The following is a 22,842-nucleotide window of genomic DNA, read 5'->3' as shown; positions in this document are numbered from 1 at the left end:
TTTTTAACTATGTTTTATCATAAAACAAAATTTGCCTTTTTTTATTGTTTAAAGAAATGTAAAAAAAATACAAATTGCTCAATTTTTGAGCTTCACATTCAACCTAAAGTTTTAATAAATGAAAAGACAATAAAAGTCCTAAAATAAAAATGGTATTTTTCCGACATTGTGCAACAGGTATTTTTATATACTGTATGATATGCCATGGCTGAGGTCCATACATTGAAGGCAGATCTTTATTTATGATTGTGCAGCATTTTTATTTTATTTTTTTTAATTTTTTTGCATCAATATCATGATTTTTATAGCATAACTATTTTTTTAAAATGTTTACGTTTTCTTAATTTTTTTTATGATTTGCCGCCCAAAAAGTAAAAAAAAAAGTGGATTTTTTAATTTATTTTTTTAAATTATTTTTCCTTTACATCACAGGACTTTCAAGGCTTCATTGGGTCTTGATCATGTAATCAATGGGACCAGTGAAAGTGCTGCCACAGTAATTCGCAGTGATAACCTTTGTTTTGGAAGATCAGGAAGACAAAACTTGTAAAATACTCTGTCTGCCGCCTTGTGAGATGGATGCCTGTCTCTGAAGCTAAGATATGGGATTTTTTTTGGTGGTGACATAAGAGATAGAGGAAAAAATGAGTGCCACTATCGATGCATGGAAGAGTGCTACCATACCAATCATGTTATCGTACCTGCCTGAAATATACTGGGTACACTAATGAACTAGTGATCCTTATAGGGGTATTCCCTTTTCCAAGATCCTATCTCAATATGTAGTAGGTGTAATAATAATAATATTAGCTAATATCTCTAATTAGAAAATGTAGTATAGTTCTCCTGATGAGCTACGTCGCTTACCCCATGTGAAGGGCATAGCAGTAGCTTAGGTTACGACCACTCATATAGTGACAGTTAGTTGCTAATGATTGTAACCAATGCCTGACAAATGAGGTAAACAACATAGCTTATCAGAAGAACTATACTACATTTCTAATTGGCAGTATTTGCTAATATTATTATTATTATTACACCAACTAGATATTAGGATATGATCTTGGCGATAGGAATACATTACAGTTAAAGTACATTTTTGGTAAAAATAAAAATAAAAATTTTAATTTTGCCCACGTGGGTTTCAACTCTTGATGCGAGCTCTAAAGAGAGTCAAATTAAGTGAATTAATTAATGGCTAGGGAGCTATAAATTAGTCATCTCAGTCTTTATAGAAATGCATGATCACCATTCTGTTCTCTCTTCTTTCTTTTGACTTCACCCCCATTTTTATCTGAATTTAAGAGGGGTATACAAGTCAAAATTGGAACACCAATTACAGCCAATCACAGTCACTGCCAGAGGTATGGCGTTGTGCAATGCATCTGACATGCAAGCAATGAGGGGGATACAAGGGGCACAAGAGCATCACACAACAGTGAACACCTGAAATCACATAATATATGTGCAGTTTAGATATTCGAGGCTGTGCCTTCTTGTCTGGCAGAATAAGTTGGTTCTCCGATGAAAACAAGTGTTCACCTTTCCGTAGGATAGGCGATACTGCAACTTGTTGATAGGAGGAGGTCCAACTGCCTTGACCTGCACAGATTTTTCAGAAAGGGGAACTGGTCGCCTTGTTAAAATGGAGCATCAGTGTAAGGCCGGGGTCACACTTAACGTATGAAAAATCGGTCCGAGTCTCCCTGCTGAGAGTCGCACGAGAGTAGTGCGAGTACCATACGATTTTTCACACCTAGCATTCCATTTACATCGTATTGCAATGTGATTTTAACATGAGCTATTACATACAGCAATTCTCTATGTCATTTACACATCGTTTTCAAAGGAAAAATTTGTCACAACACACACACACACACACATATATATATATATATATATATATATATTAGATAGATAGATAGATAGATAGATAGATAGATAGATAGATAGATAGATAGATAAAGCCGACATTTTATGTGCCGCATACAATATAATCACACTGACAGGTTAGAGTAGAATAGATAGAATAGATATATACACATAGAATACATATATATAGATGTCAGTGACACACACATGTATATATGTGTATATTACATAGAGAGATAGATAGAAGAAAAGCCGGCAATTCATCTGTCGGCTTCTGTAAAATCAGTGCAGGAGCCGACAGGATAGAAGAGACGTATTACATACAGTAAAAACATATAGAATAGGTAGATATATACATGTCAGTGACAAATACAATTAGTACAGTGTGTGTGCAAATTACTGGACATGTATTTAATTAATAAAAGATAATTTTTTTAAAAAATTGGAGTGGGGTCCCTCACAATTTTCGTAACCAGCAGAGGGAAAGCTGATGGCTGGGGGCAGATGTTAATAGCCTGGGAAGAGGATAATACCCATGGAGCTTCCCAGACTATTAATATCAGCTCACAGCTGTATAATTAGCCTTTACTGGGGGACCCTAAAAAATGATGTAGGGTCCCCCTATAATTAATAACCAGCAAAGGCTATGCAGACAGCTGTGGGCTGATATTAATAGCCTAGGAAGGGGCCATGTATACTGCCCCCAGGCTAAAACATCAGCTCTCAGCCATCCCAGAAAAGGAGCATCTCTAAGATGCACCAATTCTGGCACTTAGCCTCGCTCTTCCCACTTGCCCTGTAGCGTTGGCAAGTGGGGTGATAGTTGCGAGGTTGTATTGTCCGATAACATCAAGCCCAGAGGTTAGTAATGGAGAGGCGTCAAAGAAACACCACCATTACTAACCCCATAGACACATTGTAAGAAAACACAGACATCCATAATAAAGTCTTTTAATTGAAAAAATGACACGGACTCCTTAAATAATCTCAACTAAACCATACTTATGACCTCGCCTAATTCCACTGTCGCCCTCGATCTCCTGTAATAAACCAAAAATAAAAAGCAACAATATCCCTCACCTCTCCGTTGTTCTGTCCCCTGCTGTAATCCATGTCTGGGGGAGAAATAGTTTTCAACCTGGACGGTGCTACATGCGACCATCCAGGCTGAGAACTACTGGTGAATGAGCAGGCTAGCGGTGATGTCAATGAGGCTCTGTTCCCAGCCGGGCTGAACTGCGGTGACCTCAGTGAGATCACCGCTAGCACCGGGAGAAAGTCGCACAGTGCAGAGGCGAGTTCACCGGGAGAATTTCACTGCGGTGAATAGGTGATAACTTTATTTCACTAGTCAACTCCAACGGAACTTATTGGAAAATATCAGTACAATACAAGTAACAGCAAAAAGTTAGTAGAATAAAAAAGTTTCAACATTATCATTTATTTTTAATTGTGAAACAAACTCACCTACGACAGTTGCGTATAACTCATATGAACCTTCCACTATGTTATATGGATTCTGAATTTCTATGTGAGATTCCTCACTTGAATCTTTAAAAAAAACAAACAAAAAAAAAAACATTCAGTTAGATCGGCTATATCATCACTTCCAGACTGGTTGTTGGTGGTGGGGGTTTCTTCTGTCTGGACCGCTTCAATCATAATGAAGGAATTACGTCACCGTCAAATAAGTCGGGCTTTATCATACACTGATGTGTAAGTTTATTGTGTTTTCTTTTTTTTTTAGTAAGAAATGCAACAACAGCGCCAAGCAAATAAAAACTTAGAGTGCCTTAAAAATTGAGGTAAACAAAAATGTGACAAATTTAACATTGTGCCTCTAAAACTCTTTGCAAATATCATAAAACTCAAAATGTGATCACGTCCTACCATCCACATGGTGCAGGTAACTGAATGCAACTTCGTTTTTTACTCCTTCAGCCTTAGGGGGGAAAAAAAGAAGAAGACTCTGAATAAAATGAATTCTTAACTTTCCAAAAATGTTTTTACACTTAGTGTTAGTTTATCCACTTCTGACAAAACTCGTATTAATTAATGGATCTCAAAAAGTGATACTACCCTCCCGGAATCTTCATACTCATCGCTGTGTCCTCCACTGGTCTGCAGGGATCAACAGCTGGCGGGAGCATAAAATGAGTGCTGCGGCTGATCATTGGGTGCTGATCGGATGCAGCGTTCACATTTTGTCCGAGCAGGAGAAGCAGTGATGAGTACAGAAGTGCCATTTTGATCCAGGAGGTGAAAATCAATCTTTTCCATTTTTTTTTTTAGCTTTCCTAGACCCATTAATAAAAGCATGGCCAGTAGAGTATGTAACCTTCTAAAACTTTAAGTATTTAAAAAGTTCAAAACAATGTGAAAAATTTAAGTTTTTGTATCACCATTTTCTTCTTAGATCCCTTTTTTTTTGTTTTGGTGTAGGGGGCAGTGCTAGGCCTTGTTTATTTATTTTTTGCAGGGAAAACCACTATTTTTACTGGCATCACTTTGGGTTATTTATGACGTTTTGATCTCTTTTCGTTACATTTTTCATGTGATGCAAGGTGGCCAAAATAGCAGCAATTCTTCTGCTTTGAATCTGTTTTATTTCTTATTTTTCTTAACATAGTTTTTTATTGTTATTATTATTATTATTTTAATAGATCAGACTTTTGCAGACGTGTCAATACCAAATTTTTATATATATATATATATATATATATATATATATATATATATATATATATATATTTGGAAAGGGGGATGATTCAAACATTTTTATATATTTTTTATTTTTTTTGATTATTTTCACTTTTTTTTCTGTCCCAATAGGGGACCTGAACCTGAAGGTTTTTATTATATAATATAGTAAAATGTACAAATTCCACGAGACCAAGCCTGTGGTGGCAACTGGTGCCTTCAGTAGTCAAACTAATGCTGTATTATAGAATCTGCAGCTGCATTGCCCTCCTCTCCCTCTTATTTGCCTTCTGCTTACTCTTTTATATAAGAAATAAATTTTTTTGGGGGGACAAGGAATATTTTTTTTTAACATTATCAGTCTGAAGAAACAGAATACTGAATTTCAGGCTGTAGTACGGCAAGAAACAGTACAGAATTTATTGTATTCACTTTGAACACATTTATATAAAACAGAAACAAAAGTTACTACAAACAGAAAACAGAACTGTAGCAGTAGCGGAACCTTTACCTCTACTTTTATGACTTTTATGACTGTGTCTTTATGAGTTCCTCCATTATTGTCGTTCAGATCATGACATGAATCAGTATCCACTGTTTGCATTGTTGATGCCGATGCCGTGACCCTGATATCACCTTTGGATGACAATTGAAAAGATACCAATGAATTAGAAATATCGGCGCCATCAATAATCCCAATGTCCCAAAAAATAATAATAGTAGAAAAAAGACACACGATCTAACCTATATTAGTAAAATCCAGAACCCACTGCTTGGAGGCTCTTTCTTTATCGCATATGCAGACCTCATCATCATCACTATAAGGAGTCGCCTCATAATCTTCAGAAGCTTCGATTTCTAATTTCACCTGAGCAAAAGCAAAAGGATTGATATTAATCCTGTAAGGACCAAGGGCGGTTTTGTTTTTTCCAAAACTTCTTCCAAGAGCCATAACTTTTTCACTTTTCCGCCAACATTACCGTATAAGAGATTGTTTTTTTTTTCTTTCCAGCACGACTTATAGCTTTAAATGGCACCATTCATTTTAATATATTATGTACTGAACAACGGTAAAAAAAAATCCAAGCGGGATGAGATGGTGAAAAAACGCAATTCCTTCATTGTTTTATGTTTACGACATTGATTGTATGGTAAAAATGACCTGGAAACCTGATTTTGAACATCAACCTGATGACAGCAATACCAAACCCCCAAATGCATCAATTTTTTATCCTATTTAGGTGATGAAAAAAACCAGAACATTGCAAAAAAATTGTTTTTCTTTTTGCTTTGTATTGCCTATTTCTTTCTACTTTTGCACGGTGAGCTGCTGACTGTATTGATACTAATTTTGTGTGTATACTTTGTTTTGATTCCTTATAATGCCATTTTTTAAGGAGGTTTGGTGATCAAAATACCCCGCAATTCTGTTTTTTTTATTTTTTTTTCTTCTTATGATGTTTACAAATTGGGTGAGTTAACAGATTGGACATTTATAAACACAGTAATACCAAACATATATTTTTTTGTATTATTTTTTTTTCCGAGGAAAGGAAGGTGTTTGAACTTTTATATCTTTTTATTACATTTTTTAAAAAACTTTTTTGGTACATTTTTTACATTATTTTAAAGTTCCCTTAAGGGATTTGAACCTGTGATTGTTTGCAGTATACAGTGAAAGTCTCAGTCTCCTATGGTGGCCAGCCTACATGATAGCGATGGTGAAGAGTTGACAATGGGAGCTGGTGATCGGAAAATCTTCAAACTATACTTTTCTCTGAAACACCGTAGCGTTTCAGTGAAAAATATACCTGGCTTTATGAAAGTGTTGTGTGGTGGCACATAAAAGGCTCCATAGTATGAAAGCCTTGGGACTCCATGTGCAGAGGTATGACGGCTAGGTACATATGGTTTTGCTGAACCCTAAGGCTGTACATTTGGAAACAATCTCCTGATCCTGTTCTTGAAGAGTCCAAAATTCTACATATTTGGAAGTGGATTCGTATGAGATAATATGAAGATTGAGTTACCTTGACGCACTTTCCTAGGTAGTTTGAGGCAGATACAACTATGATGCTTCTTTCTCCTCTGGTGCAGTACTGGGCTACTGTCACTTCCGCAAAGAAAGGTAGAAATGTCATGACTTTTGCAGGCTCATCGGTCAAACCAACACCTGCCGATTCTGAAATGCAAAACGCGCTGCTCTCCCACTCGGTGATCGTGTCCGGGATGATGGATGTTGATGTTCCTCTACCGTCTGACCTAAGGATTATGGAAATATTCAGTAATACAGTGTTAATCCCGTAAAGTCTGTTCTTCCATGATCAAGAAGATATGGCAGAGGTGCAATACATGAGACAACACTGGGCTTTTTTGTAGTCTCCATTCTTAGAGGTGCAAATTGTGGTCTGGTGTAAATGTCCATTCAGGGATTACCATGTAATCGAGCAGAAGCAGATCAGGTCAGAGAGAAATGGGGCACCTGAGGAAAGGATAGTCGTTCATAAACTCTTCCGTCTCTTTTCTATTGTATGTAGCGCTCTGTGAGCTGTATGGGAAGGCAGGAGCTGGCAATGCCATGGATGGGCATCCTCCACGAGAGCAGCTACATCAGAGCAGACCTAGCTCAGTTTTGTCAGTGGCTGAGATCCTCAGGATAGGTGTTAACTTTCTAATTGTTGAGGATTTCCCCCACGATCCTGAGAATTTGGATCTGGAATGTCCCATTAGATGGTGGAGTAGTTGCTGCTGCTCCATTCATGGTCGATAGGGCTGCAAGAGTTAGCTGAGGACAGTGATAGAAGACCACTGATTTATCCTGATGGGATTTCCAATCTCGAAGACCATTTTTAATTGGTCATTTCAAAAGGGTTTTACTACTATTAGTACAAGTTTTATAACACGTACTTACCCTATGAGAACGTTATCCCATCCAAATGTGCCTGCAAAATAGCTGCGAACAGAATTAAAGCTGTTGCCACCTAGAAAGAGAAGACATTGTAGATTAAAATTACCTTATCAGAGACAAGGGCAACATCATTGTCCTATCACTGATTTTAGATGCTTCTGTATTGTCCAGTCTGATAATAAGTACAAGGTGTCCTACTGATGACATCCCCAATGATAACCTATGGCGAATTTGTCAGTCAATATTTAAATAAAGTATTGCACAATGGCCAGTCACATGTATGAGCGTGCCAGGTCTAAGGTGAGACACAGTTTGCTGCTGAATTCTGCTCTGGTCCTCAACTCGAACAGTGCTTACAAGCTCTTTCCATAAAGCTTGTAAGCACTACACTGAAGATGGCTGGATCACTGGAATGCACTTATAACTCCTTATCTCGGCCAGCTTCCATGTCCCGGTGCTCCTCCAACTCTTCAGAGACACAACTGCACTCTGCTTCCAGTATCTGAGATTGCACAGTTCAGGCCTGCGGAGCAAAGATGCCATACAGCGGCATGTAAAAGTTTGGGCACCCCTGGTCAAAATTACTGTTATTGTGAACAATGAAGCAAGTTGAAGATGAATTGATCTCTAAAAGGCCTCAAGTTAAAGACGACACATTTCCTTTGTATTTTAGGCGAAAAATATATATATATTTTCATCTTCAACATTTTAAAAATTCCAAAAAGGACTTTTCTGGCCCATGTTTATTTACCCATACTGATTGGACAGCAGGTTGTTCACTGCTGCAATTATTGACTATGCCGAGAAACAATCTAGGGATTCTGTCTGTAAAGTACATAGCCCTGTTACAGTTTTTAGACTAAAAAATGCAAAACACCATTGACTCCTGATTTCTGGTGGCATGTTAATGAACATGTACATTTTTCATGTGCACTGACACGTCCCCATTGCACTTCTCTACTAATATGACACAGTGGACCATTCCCTATTACTGCAGACCCTCTCATCCCTTGGCATCACAGACTTGGCCCTATCCTGGATCTCATCATACCTAACAGACCAGACATTCAGCGTCTCCCACTCACACACCACCTCCTCACCTCACCCCCTATCTGTCGGAGTCCCACAAGGTTCAGTCCTTGGGCCCCTGCTCTTCTCCATTTACACCTTTGGCCTGGGACAGCTCATAGAATCTCACGGCTTTCAGTATCACCTTTATGCTGATGACACACAGATCTACATCTCTGGACCAGATATCACCTCCCTACTAACCAGAATCCCTCAATGTCTGTCCACTATTTCATCCTTCTTCCCTGCTAGATTTCTAAAACTTAACATTTACAAAACAGAATTCATCGTCTTTCCCCCATCTCACGCGACCCCCCCCCAACGAACCTATCCATTACAGTAAACGGCTGCCCACTCTCCCCAGTCCCACAAGCTCGCTGCCTCGGGGTTATCCTTGACACTGACCTCTCCTTCGAACCACATATGCAAGCCCTTTCCACTTCCTGCCGCCTTCAACTCAAAAATATTTCACGGAACCGTACATTCCTAAACCAAGAATCTGCAAAAACCCTAGTCCATGCCCTCATCATCTCTCGCCTCGACTACTGTAACCTCCTGCTCTGTGGCCTCCCCTCTAACACTCTCGCACCCCTCCAATCTATTCTAAACTCTGCTGCCCGACTAATCCACCTGTCCCCCCGCTATTCCCCGGCCTCTCCCCTCTGTCAATCCCTTCACTGGCTCCCCATTGCCCAGAGACTCCAGTACAAAACCCTAACCATGACGTACAAAGCCATCCACAACCTGTCTCCTCCATACATCTGTGACCTCGTCTCCCGGTACTTACCTGCACACAACCTCCGATCCTCACAAGATCTCCTTCTCTACTCCCCTCTTATCCCCTCTTCCCACAATCGCATACAAGATTTCTCTCGCGCATCACCCCTACTCTGGAACTCTCTACCACAACACATCAGACTCTCGCCTACCATCGAAACCTTCAAAAAGAACCTGAAGAACCACCTCTTCCGACAAGCCTACAACCTGCAGTAACCACCGATCAACCAAACCGCTGCATGACCAGCTCTATCCTCACCTACTGTATCCTCACTCATCCCTTGTAGATTGTGAGCCCTCGCGGGCAGGGTCCTCACTCCTCCTGTACCAGCTGTGACTTGTATTGTTTAAGATTATTGTACTTGTTTTTATTATGTATACCCCTCCTCACATGTAAAGCGCCATGGAATAAATGGCGCTATAATAATAAATAATAATAATAATAATTTGCATATGGCTTCTGCTCTTTATTTCTCATGACTGACACATCAGACATTTATAAAACAAACAGATATAATTTTTATTGTAGGAAGACACAAAATGTGACTTTAAACTTGCATCCCGATCTGAGAGACCGTGACCATCACGCTATCCTATCCACATTCTGAGTGAACCAGTTTCACATTAACCCTACCATGTCTGTGTCTATCACAGTGCCATTCCTTGTGTGGTCAGGCACAAATTCTGAACCACTCACAAATACATGAGAAGCCTGAACATTGTTTATATCCGCTCAATAAATTAACCGTTTAGTTTGATTATGTCTCAGTTCCTACAATGTTGGGTGCAGTAAATTACTGATCCCTACCTGATTGTGCGTCAAATGCAGCAAATTTAGGTGAAGCTGAAGACAGAAATAAAAAAATAAAACAAAATTATGAGCCATTCATCATAATTCATTCACATTTATCTTTGCCCATGTCTTTAAAGTCAGAGTATATATACATATTTGTGAATAGCGCCTCAAAAAAACTTCAATAATTTTAAAGGGGGTGTTTCACTTGGTCAAAATTGGCAAGTTTTTGCTGCTCCTATTTTTCCCGCTGCTTTACTGATTATTCTGCTTTTTTCATTTTTAAAATCTGCCATATAGTTCCAGAGATATGAGCCTTGCTGTTTGGTGCTCATTATTATGGCCTTCTCCAAGAGGGCAGTGCTCACGGGTTTGTCTGTGGGCGTGTCTTTACCCTATGAACCACGCCCCTTTGTGAAGACCAGGTCACATTATAAATGTCCGTAGCTCTTCAACCGTATGTCGTATTGAAACACAATAAAAAATGGCAAACTCAGAGATGCTGCAGGAATACTATTAGAACAAAGAATGGACACTTTTGACCTGGTGAGAAGTTTTCTTTAACCGCTTCATGACATCCGTCGTATATGTACGGCGCAAGTCAGAAGGGGGTGCATTGAGTGGGCTCACAAGGTGATAGCTGCGTATTGCAAAAAGAGGAAAAGACCAGCACATCCAAACTAGTGTGAACAGGTGACAACCCCCCCCAAAAAACCATATAACTTAGAAAACAATAAAAGGTTGCACCAGGCTGCATATTATAGCCAGAACCTGCCTCTAACAATCGCGGGTGTAGCGGCACTCTGAGCACGATTGTTAACCTGTTAAATGCTGCTGTCAAACTAAAACAGTGGTAGTTAACACCTGTAGGCACCTTCATTCTCTCCACCCATCGGCGCTTTTATGATGAGATCACGGGTCGCCTATAGGTTGCAATGAAATCAGGGGGTCTTTTGAAAACCTCTGTGCTTGTCATTATGGAGCTCCTTCAAAACCCTGCCTGTGATCGATCTTCAAAGGAGACTGCAATTTCTTCTATACATAGCGATGCTGCGGCATCTCTGAGTAAAGCACAAGTGACCAAACAATTGCAGCTTCAAGTCCCCTAAGGGGACTATTCAATACAGTAAAAAGTATAAAAAAAACTTTTGAAGAATATGAAAAAAAATGTAAGAAAACATAAAAGTTCAAATCACTCCCATTCCCCTCAATAAAAATAAAAAAAATACACATGTGGTATTGCCGCATTCAGAAAACTCAGATATATCAAATATAAAAATAACTAACCCCATCGGTAAACAGCGTAAAGAAAAAAAAATTCAAGAACACAAAAATTAAGTTTATTGATTGTTGCAATTCCACAAAAAATGCTGTAACAAGCGATCAAAAGATCAAATCTATACCAAAATGGTATCAATAAAAATGTCGCCTAGCACTGCAAAAAATATTCCATCACGCAGCTCCATCGGCTGAAAAGTGAAAACGTTACGGCTTCTGGAAAATGGCGACAGAACTCAAAAAACTTTTTATACAAACTTATAAAAAAAATTTTATATCACTAAAATAATAAAAATACCGGCTATGTTTGGTATCGCTGAAATTGTACTGACGAGGAGAATCATATTACAAAGTTATTTTTACCACTAAATATATACTATAAGAACAATTCCTAAAAAAAAACAATGTCAGATTTGTGTTTTCTTTTTCATGATTTCTCCCTACTTGGAATTTTGTTTCCCATTTTCCAGTACATTGTGTTGTAAAGTGAATGGTGTCATGGAAAGGTACAAGCCCTCATATGTCTTTGTGGACAGAAAAAAAAGAGTTATGGCTCTGGGAAGAAGGGGAGGAAAAAACAAAAAAAATCAAAAATGGAAATTGGACCCGACGTGTAGGGGTTAAAGGGTAGAATTTTGGTTTAATGTAGCCACCCATAGAGGAAGCAGGATTAAAATACTGCACACTCCGCCATAGTGTTGGCAGCGCTCAAAAATATGATTTTTATATAATTCCATGTCTTTGCATTGGATCTCTAAGAAATCAGAATAGAATTCTTCATGCCAAGCCAAGTTCTGGATTTTGTGCTTTTTCCCCCTCCTTCTTGCAAGAGTCATAAGTTTTTTGATTTTTTGTTGGACAGGTTGCACTTTTTTAAAGACACCATTCACTTGACCATATACTGGTAATTGGGGAAAAAAATCCAATCGTTCATTCATTTCCTGGTAAAAATAATACGACAATATCATTCCCCAGGTCGGTATGATTGCGTTGATACCAAGTTTGACATAAATAATAAAAAAAAGCTTTAAAAAATTGCAGCAATTTCTGAAAAAAAAAAATGTTTTTTTTATGCCATTTTCTAAGACCTGTAACTTTTTTATTTTTCCATAGATGGACCTGTAAGAGGGTGTTCTTTTTTTGCTACCTACAATATTTCAATATCTTTTTATTGTGTTTTTTGTTGGTGGTACGTTAACTAAAGAATGGAAATTCCAGTGTTTCATTTTTTTATGCTTTATAGTGTTTTTGATAGTTTAGACTTATACACTTTTGGGTATACTGAAAATGTGTATTTTTTGTTCCTTAAAGGGGGAAAGGATGGGTAATTCAATTATTATTAAACTTCATTTTTTTAAAGTCCACATAGGGGACATGAACCCGTGATTATCTGACATATAGAGCTAAAATTACAGTCTGTTAAAAAATCCAGTCTTTGGCATACCTGTACCAAGATGGCAGCCAAGGTGGCCTTCAGCATGCCCCTATGCCAGGCATAGCAACATGGAAATGCAACAGATGGGTATCTGAAATCGCACGTTCCCAGGATTGCACGCCTTAAGTGACGCTGTCAGACATTCACAGAAGCAAGTTTAAGTGGTAATGGCAGCGATCAGCGTTAGTTCACATCGCTGCTGTTACAAACTTCTGAGCTCACTGCATAAACAAACGCCTGACATGTATGCTGTATTTTGGGATGGGGTTAATTTAGTTTTCTAACTGGGCAGTGTTTGGGGTAAAGATAATGCCTACCACAATGCATCATAGAAAACACTGTGCAGACACTGAACAAGTACAAGGCACTGAACAAGCAGAAGGCACTGAACAAGCAGAAGGCACTGAACAAGCAGAAGGCTAGACAGACATAAAGATGTCTAGATGCAAAAAATTATATTTAATCTTCATTTAGATTCCCTAGGACATGGGTCCTCTGTACCAACACATTCTGATTGCTTGATAATATTTTACATGTGTTGCGTATCTCCATATTATTCCAGTTTTAGATGCTGGTAAAGAAGAGGCAAGCGCTTGCTTTTATGAGATGCGTGTTGGTCGCCTTGTTTCTATACATGTCCGCCCTTCATGTAAGGGTGCTGGCTAAGGAATAGGTTTCAAGGTAGACATACTCTGAAATAGGACATGGTGGTTCCATGTAATGTAGAATTTTTAGTAGTTACCTGAATTATATATTGCGTCTCCATAATAGCTGTAGGCATTCTCCATTCCACAGACTTGTGGTTTTCTAACCAAGAGATTGCTGGCAATGATCAGGCTGGATAACTGGAATAAAGAGATAAAGAAATGGGTCTTTAAAGGTTAGCTAGCTGAATTATTCACTTTGTAAAGTGAGATTGTAGGAAAACATGGCTGCTGTCTTTTAAACAAAGGTTATGTGTGGTATTGTCTACGTAGTCATGATAGCCCAGAGCTTTGCGCGGCGATTTTCTCCAGTACCATTGACTTTGAATGGAGCAGTGGGGCACAAGTGGAACTGGCTGCTGTCTTCAACTTCTCTTGGCAAGATGTTAACGTTTGCCAAGTATAAAAATAGAGTAAATGACAGTAGCTAAGTACTGCTCTCCTCCAAGTCTGAAGTCAAACTTCATCATAGACTTTCCGTTGGGTCTATCTTGAGTCTAGAAGAAGAGCAGCTCTGCACTAGGATGTCTTTGCCAGTGTCATAGACTTTTAATGGAGCAGCAGACTCCTTCTTGGCACGATTTTTATTCCTACCAAGTTCTAAAATGCTGGAAAAGAAGACCTCAGCTGAGTGCTACTCTACGTCTAGGCTAGATGGACTATATAGACTTTCAATCAAGAAGAAGAGCATTGTCACACTAAGCTATATTTGCCAATGCCATAGATTTTGAATTGAGCAACATAGTACATGTGCCAACTGGCCACTTTAGTCAACTTCTCCAGCCTGTGATTTTGATCCCTACTGAGTAATAAAATGGAGGAGAAGAAGAAAGCAGCTGACTGCTGCTCTCCTCCAACACTGAAGATTGACTCTGTAGACATTCTGCTTCCTCTGTTCCCTCTATATTGATTCTCAGAGAAAAATAATGTTCTAATGGAGCACTGTTCTTCTCTGAGACTTGATATAGTCTCAACATAAAAGTCTATGAAGTCCATCTTCAGTCTTGTGCTAAGAGTAGCCAAGTGCTGCACTTTGCTTTCTTTGTCAGGGCCAAAGACATTGAATGGAGTAGCATGGCACAAGCACGACCGGACATTCCATTCAACTTCTCCTGACCATGATCTTGAACTATATTAAGCACTAAAATAGAGGAAAAGAAGACACCAGCTCAGTACTGTGCTGCTCTAAGACTGAAGATGGATTCTATAGACTTTCAGTTGAGTCTCTCTTGAGTCTCAGAAAAGAATAATGCTCAGCTTATTGGTAGGTTCAACAGAAGGTCCATGGAGTCCATCTTCAGTCTTGTGCTGATAAAAGCCCAGTGATACACTCAGTTAACTTCATCAGTGTGACAGAGTTAAGGTGGGGCAGCAAAGTGACTGGCCGTAATATTCAAGTCCTAATGGCCAAAAATATTGATCCCTATCGAGTACTAAAATCGGTAAGATGAAGAGCCGGTTATCTGTGCCAGTGTCATAGGCTTTAAATGAAGCAGCAGGCTGCATTCACAACTGACATCTCTTCCAGGCCATAATCTTGATCCCTGGCAAGTACTAAAATTTGGGGAAATTCATTAGTTGGGTGCTGCTCTGTACCAAGACTGAAGATGGACTCCATATACTTTGTGTTGAGCCTATCTTGAGTATCGGAGAAGAGTAATACTCACCGAAGCACTTTGGCTTCTTCATGTTATCGATCGGTGGTGACCTCAGCACCTAGACTTTCACTGTTCAAAGCTTCATACATATCTGTATGATTTGTGAAAATTATAGTTATTGATGTCCATGCCGTTTGGTTATAGAGCGTTGCCACGAGAGTCATTGATTCTCTGCTCTATCAGCTCATCTACCGTGTAGTGTCCCGATTCTACAAGATACCGATTTACTGTTACTTTCCACTCACCAGGAAATTTTGGTAGCTATCCCCATCTGTCGGGCTGCTCACACGCCGATAATATCTTCCATGACAAAACACTTCTGTGTTTGGATCCTCACAAGGTGGAGCTGGTTCTGTTAAGTCAAAACCTTCAACGTAGTAGCCATACTGATGGGAGCTCACAGAGCTATATATCTTTAAGACAGAAACAAGTATAAGGCATTAGAAATAGTGAACTGCAAGATAAAAAAGAACATTCAATACAAAAATATCAGTAGTTAAAGGGGTTGTCTCATTAAAAAAATTCCTTATTAAAATAGAAGCCGGCTGGGTGGTCAGCTGATCGCTGCATGTCCGACATCGCTAACCTTTGGCAATCACACCTCATCTGGGGCTGGACCTCCCGCCAATCCAGAGATCATGGTTCCTTTTTTCCTCTACAGATGAAGCTATGGGCATCCATGTGAACTATTATTCTATTTGTTTTTTATGGGATGGACAGAGACAGACGAGCAGTAGTGTGAATGTGTGCCTGTCACTAAAAATGAGGGAAACAGGACCGTCCTTTTCATAATTGGAAGAAGACCTGGTTACGGAACACCCATAAATCACACATTTATCAGCGACCTGAGGATGGGACTTTTGTGGGCTCTGGTTGCTTCAAATGGGGCACACAGGACCATTGCTTTTGAAATCCATGGAGGCCTTAGTTGTGCAACCCCTATGGATTATGCATTTATCACCTATCCTGTGGATAGTTCTTTTTGTGTGTCATCCCTTCAAAAGGGATCTTTGGTGAGGATTTCACGTTTATGACATCCATACACCCAAATATGAAATACTGTATAAAAGGGTACTCACTATGAGGTATAAAAGGGTACTCACTATGAGGTATAAAAGGGTACTCACTATGAGAATAACAATTTAAGAAGTAACATGTTTATTTACTGCATCATCTATGGTTTGTACAATATCTTCTTTATTCAAAGCTGTATATAATGGAAGTTCTGGTCCCATTTATGCTACTAGGACTCTTACATAATCCGGGCTGAGAGTCTCATATGTTCCAAGTAAACGGAGACTGACATCCGAAGCTTTTAGCCCGCAGAATGAACCGGGAGCTGCTGATATTTCTCGCACAACTGTTGAGCCAGGTGTTACCACCGATTTTGTGAAATTCAAGGAAACCTAAAAACATAAATCATATGCAAAGAAAAATATTAACCCCAAATTAATTTACATATATATATAAAGTGAGATCATCATCACAGATATATTGCAACTGGCTGGCCAAAAAAGAGGGCAATGTATACATTACTGATCCTGAGTTACATCCTGTATTATACTCCAGAGCTGCACTCATTATTCTGCTGGTGCAGTCACTGTGTACATACATTACATTACTGATCCTGAGTTACATCCTGTACTATACCCCAGAGCTGCACTCTCTATTCTGCTGGTGCAGTCACTGTGTACATACATTACATTACTGATCCTGAGTTACATCCTGTATTATACTCCAGAGCTGCACTCACTATTCTGCTGGTGCAGTCACTATGTACATACATTACATTACTGATCCTGAGTTACATCCTGTACTATACCCCAGAGCTGCACTCTCTATTCTGCTGGTGCAGTCACTGTGTACATACATTACATTACTGATCCTGAGTTACATCCTGTATTATACCCCAGAGCTGCACTCACTATTCTGCTGGTGCAGTCACTGTGTACATACATTACATTACTGATCCTGAGTTACATCCTGTATTATACCCCAGAGCTGCACTCACTACTCTGCTGGTGCAGTCACTGTGTACATACATTACATTACTGATCCTGAGTTACATCCTGTATTATACTCCAGGGCTGCACTCACTATTCTGCTGGTGCAGTCACTGTGTACATACATTACATTACTGATCCTGTACTGATCCTGAGTTATATCCTGTATTATACCCCAGAGCTGCACTCACTATTCTGCTGGTGCAGTCACTGTGTACATACATTACATTACTGATCCTGAGTTACATCCTGTACTATACCCCAGAGCTGCACTCACTATTCTGCTGGTGCAGTCACTGTGTACATACATTACATTACTGGTCCTGAGTTACATCCTGTATTATACCCCAGAGCTGCACTCACTATTCTGCTGGTGCAGTCACTGTGTACATACATTACATTACTGATCCTGAGTTACATCCTGTATTATACTCCAGGGCTGCACTCACTATTCTGCTGGTGCAGTCACTGTGTACATACGTTACATTACTAATCCTGTACTGATCCTGAGTTATATCCTGTATTATACTCCAGAGCTGCACTCACTATTCTGCTGGTGCAGTCACTGTGTATATACATTACATTACTGATCCTGAGTTACATCCTGTATTATACCCCAGAGCTGCACTCACTATTCTGCTGGTGCAGTCACTGTGTACATACGTTACATTACTGATCCTGAGTTACATCCTGTATTATACTCCAGAGCTGCACTCACTATTCTGCTGGTGCAGTCACTGTGTACATGCATAACATTACTGATCCTGAGTTACATTCCGTTTATACTCCAGAGCTGCAATCATTAATCTAACCCATAACGGTTTAAATAAAAAAAAAATTGTGTGCATTGCATTATTGATGATCATTTTAATTCACTGGTAAAATAAAAACGGTGTTACCGATGTGACGTCACCATTCCCCCCAGAATTCCTAAGCACATTTTTGTATGTTTTGTATCATTGTATCTACCTGATTGTTAAAGCAGCTTTCTATGTCCAGAGTCACGGAGTCTGAGATGATTTCCGTCTGCATCGGTGCCAGAATCAGGACTTGAGCGCTGGTTGCATAATCAGAGTTTACAAACAGGTCGAGCTGGTAGGATCCTTTCCCATCTGTAAGGAGAGAAGATGAGTGTTACAGAGTGGGGGACGCTGTGTAACCGTTTATGTGCAGGGCGGATTCTCACCGTCGCTCAGATCAACGCTCTTTGTACTATGTAATGTCATCTGTCCTCTTGCTTTGATCTAAAAAATAAAAAAAAAAATGTTAAGCGTGAAAAAAATAATCATCTTTGGAGATTTGCAATTGAAGGAGAAATATTTGTCTAAAATGGGTCTGACCATAATCCGACCACAGCCCCGATCTGCGAGGAGCTTGTATGTTCCCCCTGGTTCTAGTGGACGTTCTCTGACAATCCAGATACCTACTTATAGTTTAACCCCTTCATGACCTTCTTCCCCGAGCCCTAACTTTTTTTTTAATTATTTTTCAGTCAATATATCCATACGAGGAGTTGCTTTTTGGGGGACGAGTTGCACATTTTTTTTTAATAACGCCATTAATTTTACCATATAGTGTACTGGAAACCGAGAAAAAACATTTCAAGCATGGTGAAATTGCAAAAAAAGTTACACAATGGTTTTTTGTTTGTTTTTTTATTTACCATGTTCACTAAATGCTAAAACCGACCTGTCATTATGATCCTCCAGGTCAGTGCGAGTTCGCAGATACCAAACATGTATAGGTTCTTTTTTATTTAAGGATAGGAAAAAAATCCAAAATTTGTAAGAAAAAAAGTATTTATGTCGTCATATTCCGAGACCCATAACATTCTAATTTTTCAAGATGTGGGACAGGGTGAGGGCTTTTTATTGCACCCTGATTTGATGTTTTTACTTATACCATTTTGGGCAAGATACAATGTTTTGATGGCCTCTTATTGCATTTTATTGCAATGTTGCGGGAGCCCCAAAAATAAGTAATTCTGAACTTTCAATTTTTCTTCGCCATTTACTGATGGGATTAATCTACTTTATATATCAATAGATTGGGCGTTTCTGAATGCCGCAATATCAAATATGTGTATTTTTTATTTTTTTAATTATTTTTTTTTATATATATATATTTTTTATAGGATATTCACAATGACAGGCAAAGGGATCTTCTGTGACGGGCACCGATGGGCAGGATCAGCTGTTATGTGCAGGGAAAGATGGGATGTCAACGGCGGAGCCCCGCATCAAAGGCAAGGACATGACACTTCTATATGTCAAAGGTTGTGACGGGGTTAAAGGAGATGTGTCATCAGATAATGACCTATTGTTTAAATCAGGTTTTTATGATAATTGTATGCTTATTTTAATTAATTATTTATTTATTTACTAGTTACAAAGGTTCCTATCTATTACTGCATTAGCTCCTATTTTTTGTCTATTTTTTCTGCTTGAAAACTGTTTTTTTTTTGTTTTGCACCAAATCCTAAGTTGCGCCTGTTTTGAAGTTTATTTTCCACTTGTTTGTGTTTTTCTTCTCTGCTCGCTATTGTTGGTGTGGTTTTTGTAAACTGAAAGTTTGCAGTCGATTCATTATTTGTAACTTTAAAAAAAAAAAGTTTCAAAATATTTGCTCAAATGCATTCCAATCCCAAAACTCAAAACCCCCCTCTTTTTTTTGCACAAATTTTAGAATTGCATACAAAATTTTAACAAATCACATCTGATTATGATGAACTGTCCAAAGATTAAATCATCATGAAAGTTACAAAATTGATTTGTAGGCCTTGGTCCAGTGGCCACGTTGGCATTCCATGACTGCTACATAAGGCTACTTTCACACTAGCGTTTTTTGTCCTCCTTCGCAATGCGTCGTTTTGGTCAAAAAACGCATCCTGCAAAAGTGATTGCAGGATGCGTTTTTTGTCCATAGACTAACATTAACGACGCATTGCGACGAATTGACACACGTCGCAACCGTCGTGCGACGGTTGCGCCGTGTTGTGGCAGACCGTCGGCTGCAAAAAACGCTACATGTAACGTTTTTTGCTGCCGACGGTCCGCTTTTTCCGACCGCGCATGCGCGGCCGGAACTCCGCCCCCACCTCCCCGCACTTCCCCGCACCTCACAATGGGGCGGCGGATGCGCTGGAAAAATGCATCCGCTGCCCCCGTTGTGCGGTGCAGAGAACGCTAGCGTCGGTAACCTCGGCCCGACGCACTGCAACAGGCCGAGCCCGATGCTAGTGTGAAAGTAGCCTAAGAGCCATGCGAATTTCCTTCTACATGCGTCAGCGTTGGTGCCTCTTCTGATTAGTAAGCCTGACCCAATGTCATCATTGACGCATGATGCTCACATGATGTGATGGGGGCCTATTAATCAGAAGAGGTGCCAAAAATATAGCTTTGCAAGACTTTGGTCGGGTGGCCATGAACTACCAACATGGCTGCTGCTATTTTTTTGTTCAAAGGGTTATCCCTTTTAGTTGGCCTGTATGACTGAGGAGAAAGGCACTAGGCCACAGAGACTAATGAGTGAGGCGTTGGGAAAAACATGCAAAATCTGTATCAGAATCCAGATCAAACTTGACACAAAAGTCAAATGACCCGAATAGTTACGGAGCTCTGGTGAACCTAAGTGCTGGCACCTCAATGGATTCCAAAAGTGCGCCAAAAACAACCCAACAAGGAGGACATTTTGGAACCATTCACTTGACACCAGGTTTTTTTTCTTATGAGAAGGTTCACAATTAACCTATTCAATGTTTTCCTGTAGGGTTCCAACAGCTGATACTGGATCCACCAATGTGCCACTATTTGTCACCTCTGATTATAGCCTCTGAAAGGTCACAGAAAACTCTTTTAAAAGATTGCTCAAAACATTAGAGGCGTCTTCAAGAGCGTCAAGTTGGGACATTAAGTAACACTGTGTCTAGACAGATTTTCTTCCCTTCCTTCACACCCACCAAGTGATAGAACGTCACCGATGTTGCATGTTTCCCCACTGCCGTGACTTTGTATTCCACCTCTATGATATGATTCATATTGCAGGAGAGACGTCCTTGCACCCTTTTCATTTGTATGAAGCTATCTGACTCGGAGAAAAAGCGATAAACGGTTATTTCTACTGAAGGATAGTCTGGGTTAGGTCGATATCCAGGATAATACATCCAAGAGGAATCCTGATCTGTGGCGAAACATTGATCTTCATTTGGATAGCTGGCCTAGAAAAGGAGAAAACAAAAATGTCTAATATGCAGAAAAATAATTGATGTCATATTATGACATAACATTGGGTAGAAATGATGTAAAACATGTTGACCCTCCCCCACACTACAGCAATTAAGGCCTCATTCACACATCAGTATTGTAAGATTTTTATGGATCCAATTTTTTTTTTTTTTTTTAGAAATCTTTTTGAGAACACACATAAAACTTTCCTGATTCCCTCAATGTTCATGATTACGAAAGGAGTGGAACTTAGATACAAGGGCGGCTACTGCTGTTTCTGCTCATCTATAGCCACCCGAGCAGTGGTAGATCTTGGCAGCTACTGGTGTTCCTATTTATCAATGGCAAGCTGAGCTTAGATAAAAAGGCAGATATTGGTGTTCTTCTTCACCTCTCAGAAAACGAGAGCTCCTCCTGCGGCCTGTGCTCAAGAAGTAGAACTTATATAAAGAGAATCTATTAGATCTCCTGTTCTCCTTCTGTACACCAAGAAGTGGGGAGAGGCTCCTGCTGCAGTCACTTGCCTTACCTAGAGTTATCACACTTTTACTTGAAGCATGAAGCAAAATCAGAACAGGAAAGATCAAAGTAAGAAAATCATAATTGATTTTTTTTACATTTTTGACTTGAATTAAAGGGAATCTCTCAGCATATTTTTGCATTGGGATTTGAGAGCCTCATGATGAAGAGCTAGAGAACCTGATTACAGTGATGTATCACTTAGTGGGAAGCTTGGTAAAGTTTTGATAGAATCCCAGTCTTCTGTATTGTAGATGTTTCAGTGCTCTAAATGCTGAGGCGTGTATAACCCCACCCACGCCCCTAATTGGCAGTTTTCTATGCAGAAAGCTGCCAATCAAGGGCGTGGGTGGGGTTATACACAGCTCAGCATTTATAGCACTGCTACATTGTCAGCCAATCAGTGGCAGGGGTACTGTTACACAGATTAGCTGGACTACCTTGCACGAGACACCTAGTCCTGCCATGATAATCTTAAAACACTGATTATGTTGAAACTACAGCAAGCTGCTGAGTAAGTAACACATCCTGGGAATTAGGCTCTTTGTCCCTACATCATGCTGCTCTAAGATTACACAGGAAACAGATTCTTTTTAACATTTTTAATTCTCCTTTTAAAATTTCAGTGATCATCTTTTGCATTTTCACTCATTTGTAAATTGGGTGAGAGACCAGCAGCCGTTTCCTCATCTCCAAATTTCCTATAAGGATGTAAAATGAGGCATTTGCTGTCTTTCTAATATACCTTATTACCCTGACACAACATATTACATCCACTATCTTGGACAAAAAATGGCTTTGGTAAAGGGAAATGGTCCGAACAAAATCTCTTCCGGCACTTTTCCTCCAATTTGGTCTCATCAATGGTCAATTATTGAGACCAATTTAGAGGAAAAGTGCTGTA

At 39.4% G+C, this 22,842-nt stretch overlaps 1 protein-coding gene across 1 annotated transcript in view; it reads right to left on the bottom strand.

Annotated features, from left to right (window-relative positions):
- LOC143769577 (ovostatin-like) overlaps window positions 1-22,842 on the bottom strand; it is a 68,295-nt gene that overhangs the window by 26,976 nt on the left and 18,477 nt on the right. Inside the window, exons 13-25 of the mRNA XM_077258260.1 lie at window positions 21,155-21,412; window positions 18,383-18,440; window positions 18,166-18,308; window positions 16,450-16,599; window positions 15,439-15,606; window positions 13,574-13,676; window positions 10,134-10,169; window positions 7,484-7,553; window positions 6,603-6,834; window positions 5,317-5,440; window positions 5,084-5,208; window positions 3,763-3,814; window positions 3,340-3,423 (exon numbers count right to left, since the gene is read on the bottom strand). Of these exons, the coding sequence (XP_077114375.1) occupies window positions 3,340-3,423; window positions 3,763-3,814; window positions 5,084-5,208; window positions 5,317-5,440; window positions 6,603-6,834; window positions 7,484-7,553; window positions 10,134-10,169; window positions 13,574-13,676; window positions 15,439-15,606; window positions 16,450-16,599; window positions 18,166-18,308; window positions 18,383-18,440; window positions 21,155-21,412 (1,603 nt within the window). The remainder of the gene's footprint in view (window positions 1-3,339; window positions 3,424-3,762; window positions 3,815-5,083; window positions 5,209-5,316; window positions 5,441-6,602; window positions 6,835-7,483; window positions 7,554-10,133; window positions 10,170-13,573; window positions 13,677-15,438; window positions 15,607-16,449; window positions 16,600-18,165; window positions 18,309-18,382; window positions 18,441-21,154; window positions 21,413-22,842) is intronic.

This window comes from Ranitomeya variabilis, chromosome 4 (genome assembly GCF_051348905.1).
Source record: "Ranitomeya variabilis isolate aRanVar5 chromosome 4, aRanVar5.hap1, whole genome shotgun sequence".
Lineage (NCBI taxonomy): Eukaryota > Metazoa > Chordata > Amphibia > Anura > Dendrobatidae > Ranitomeya > Ranitomeya variabilis.
This window is presented reverse-complemented; position numbering and strand designations above follow the sequence as displayed.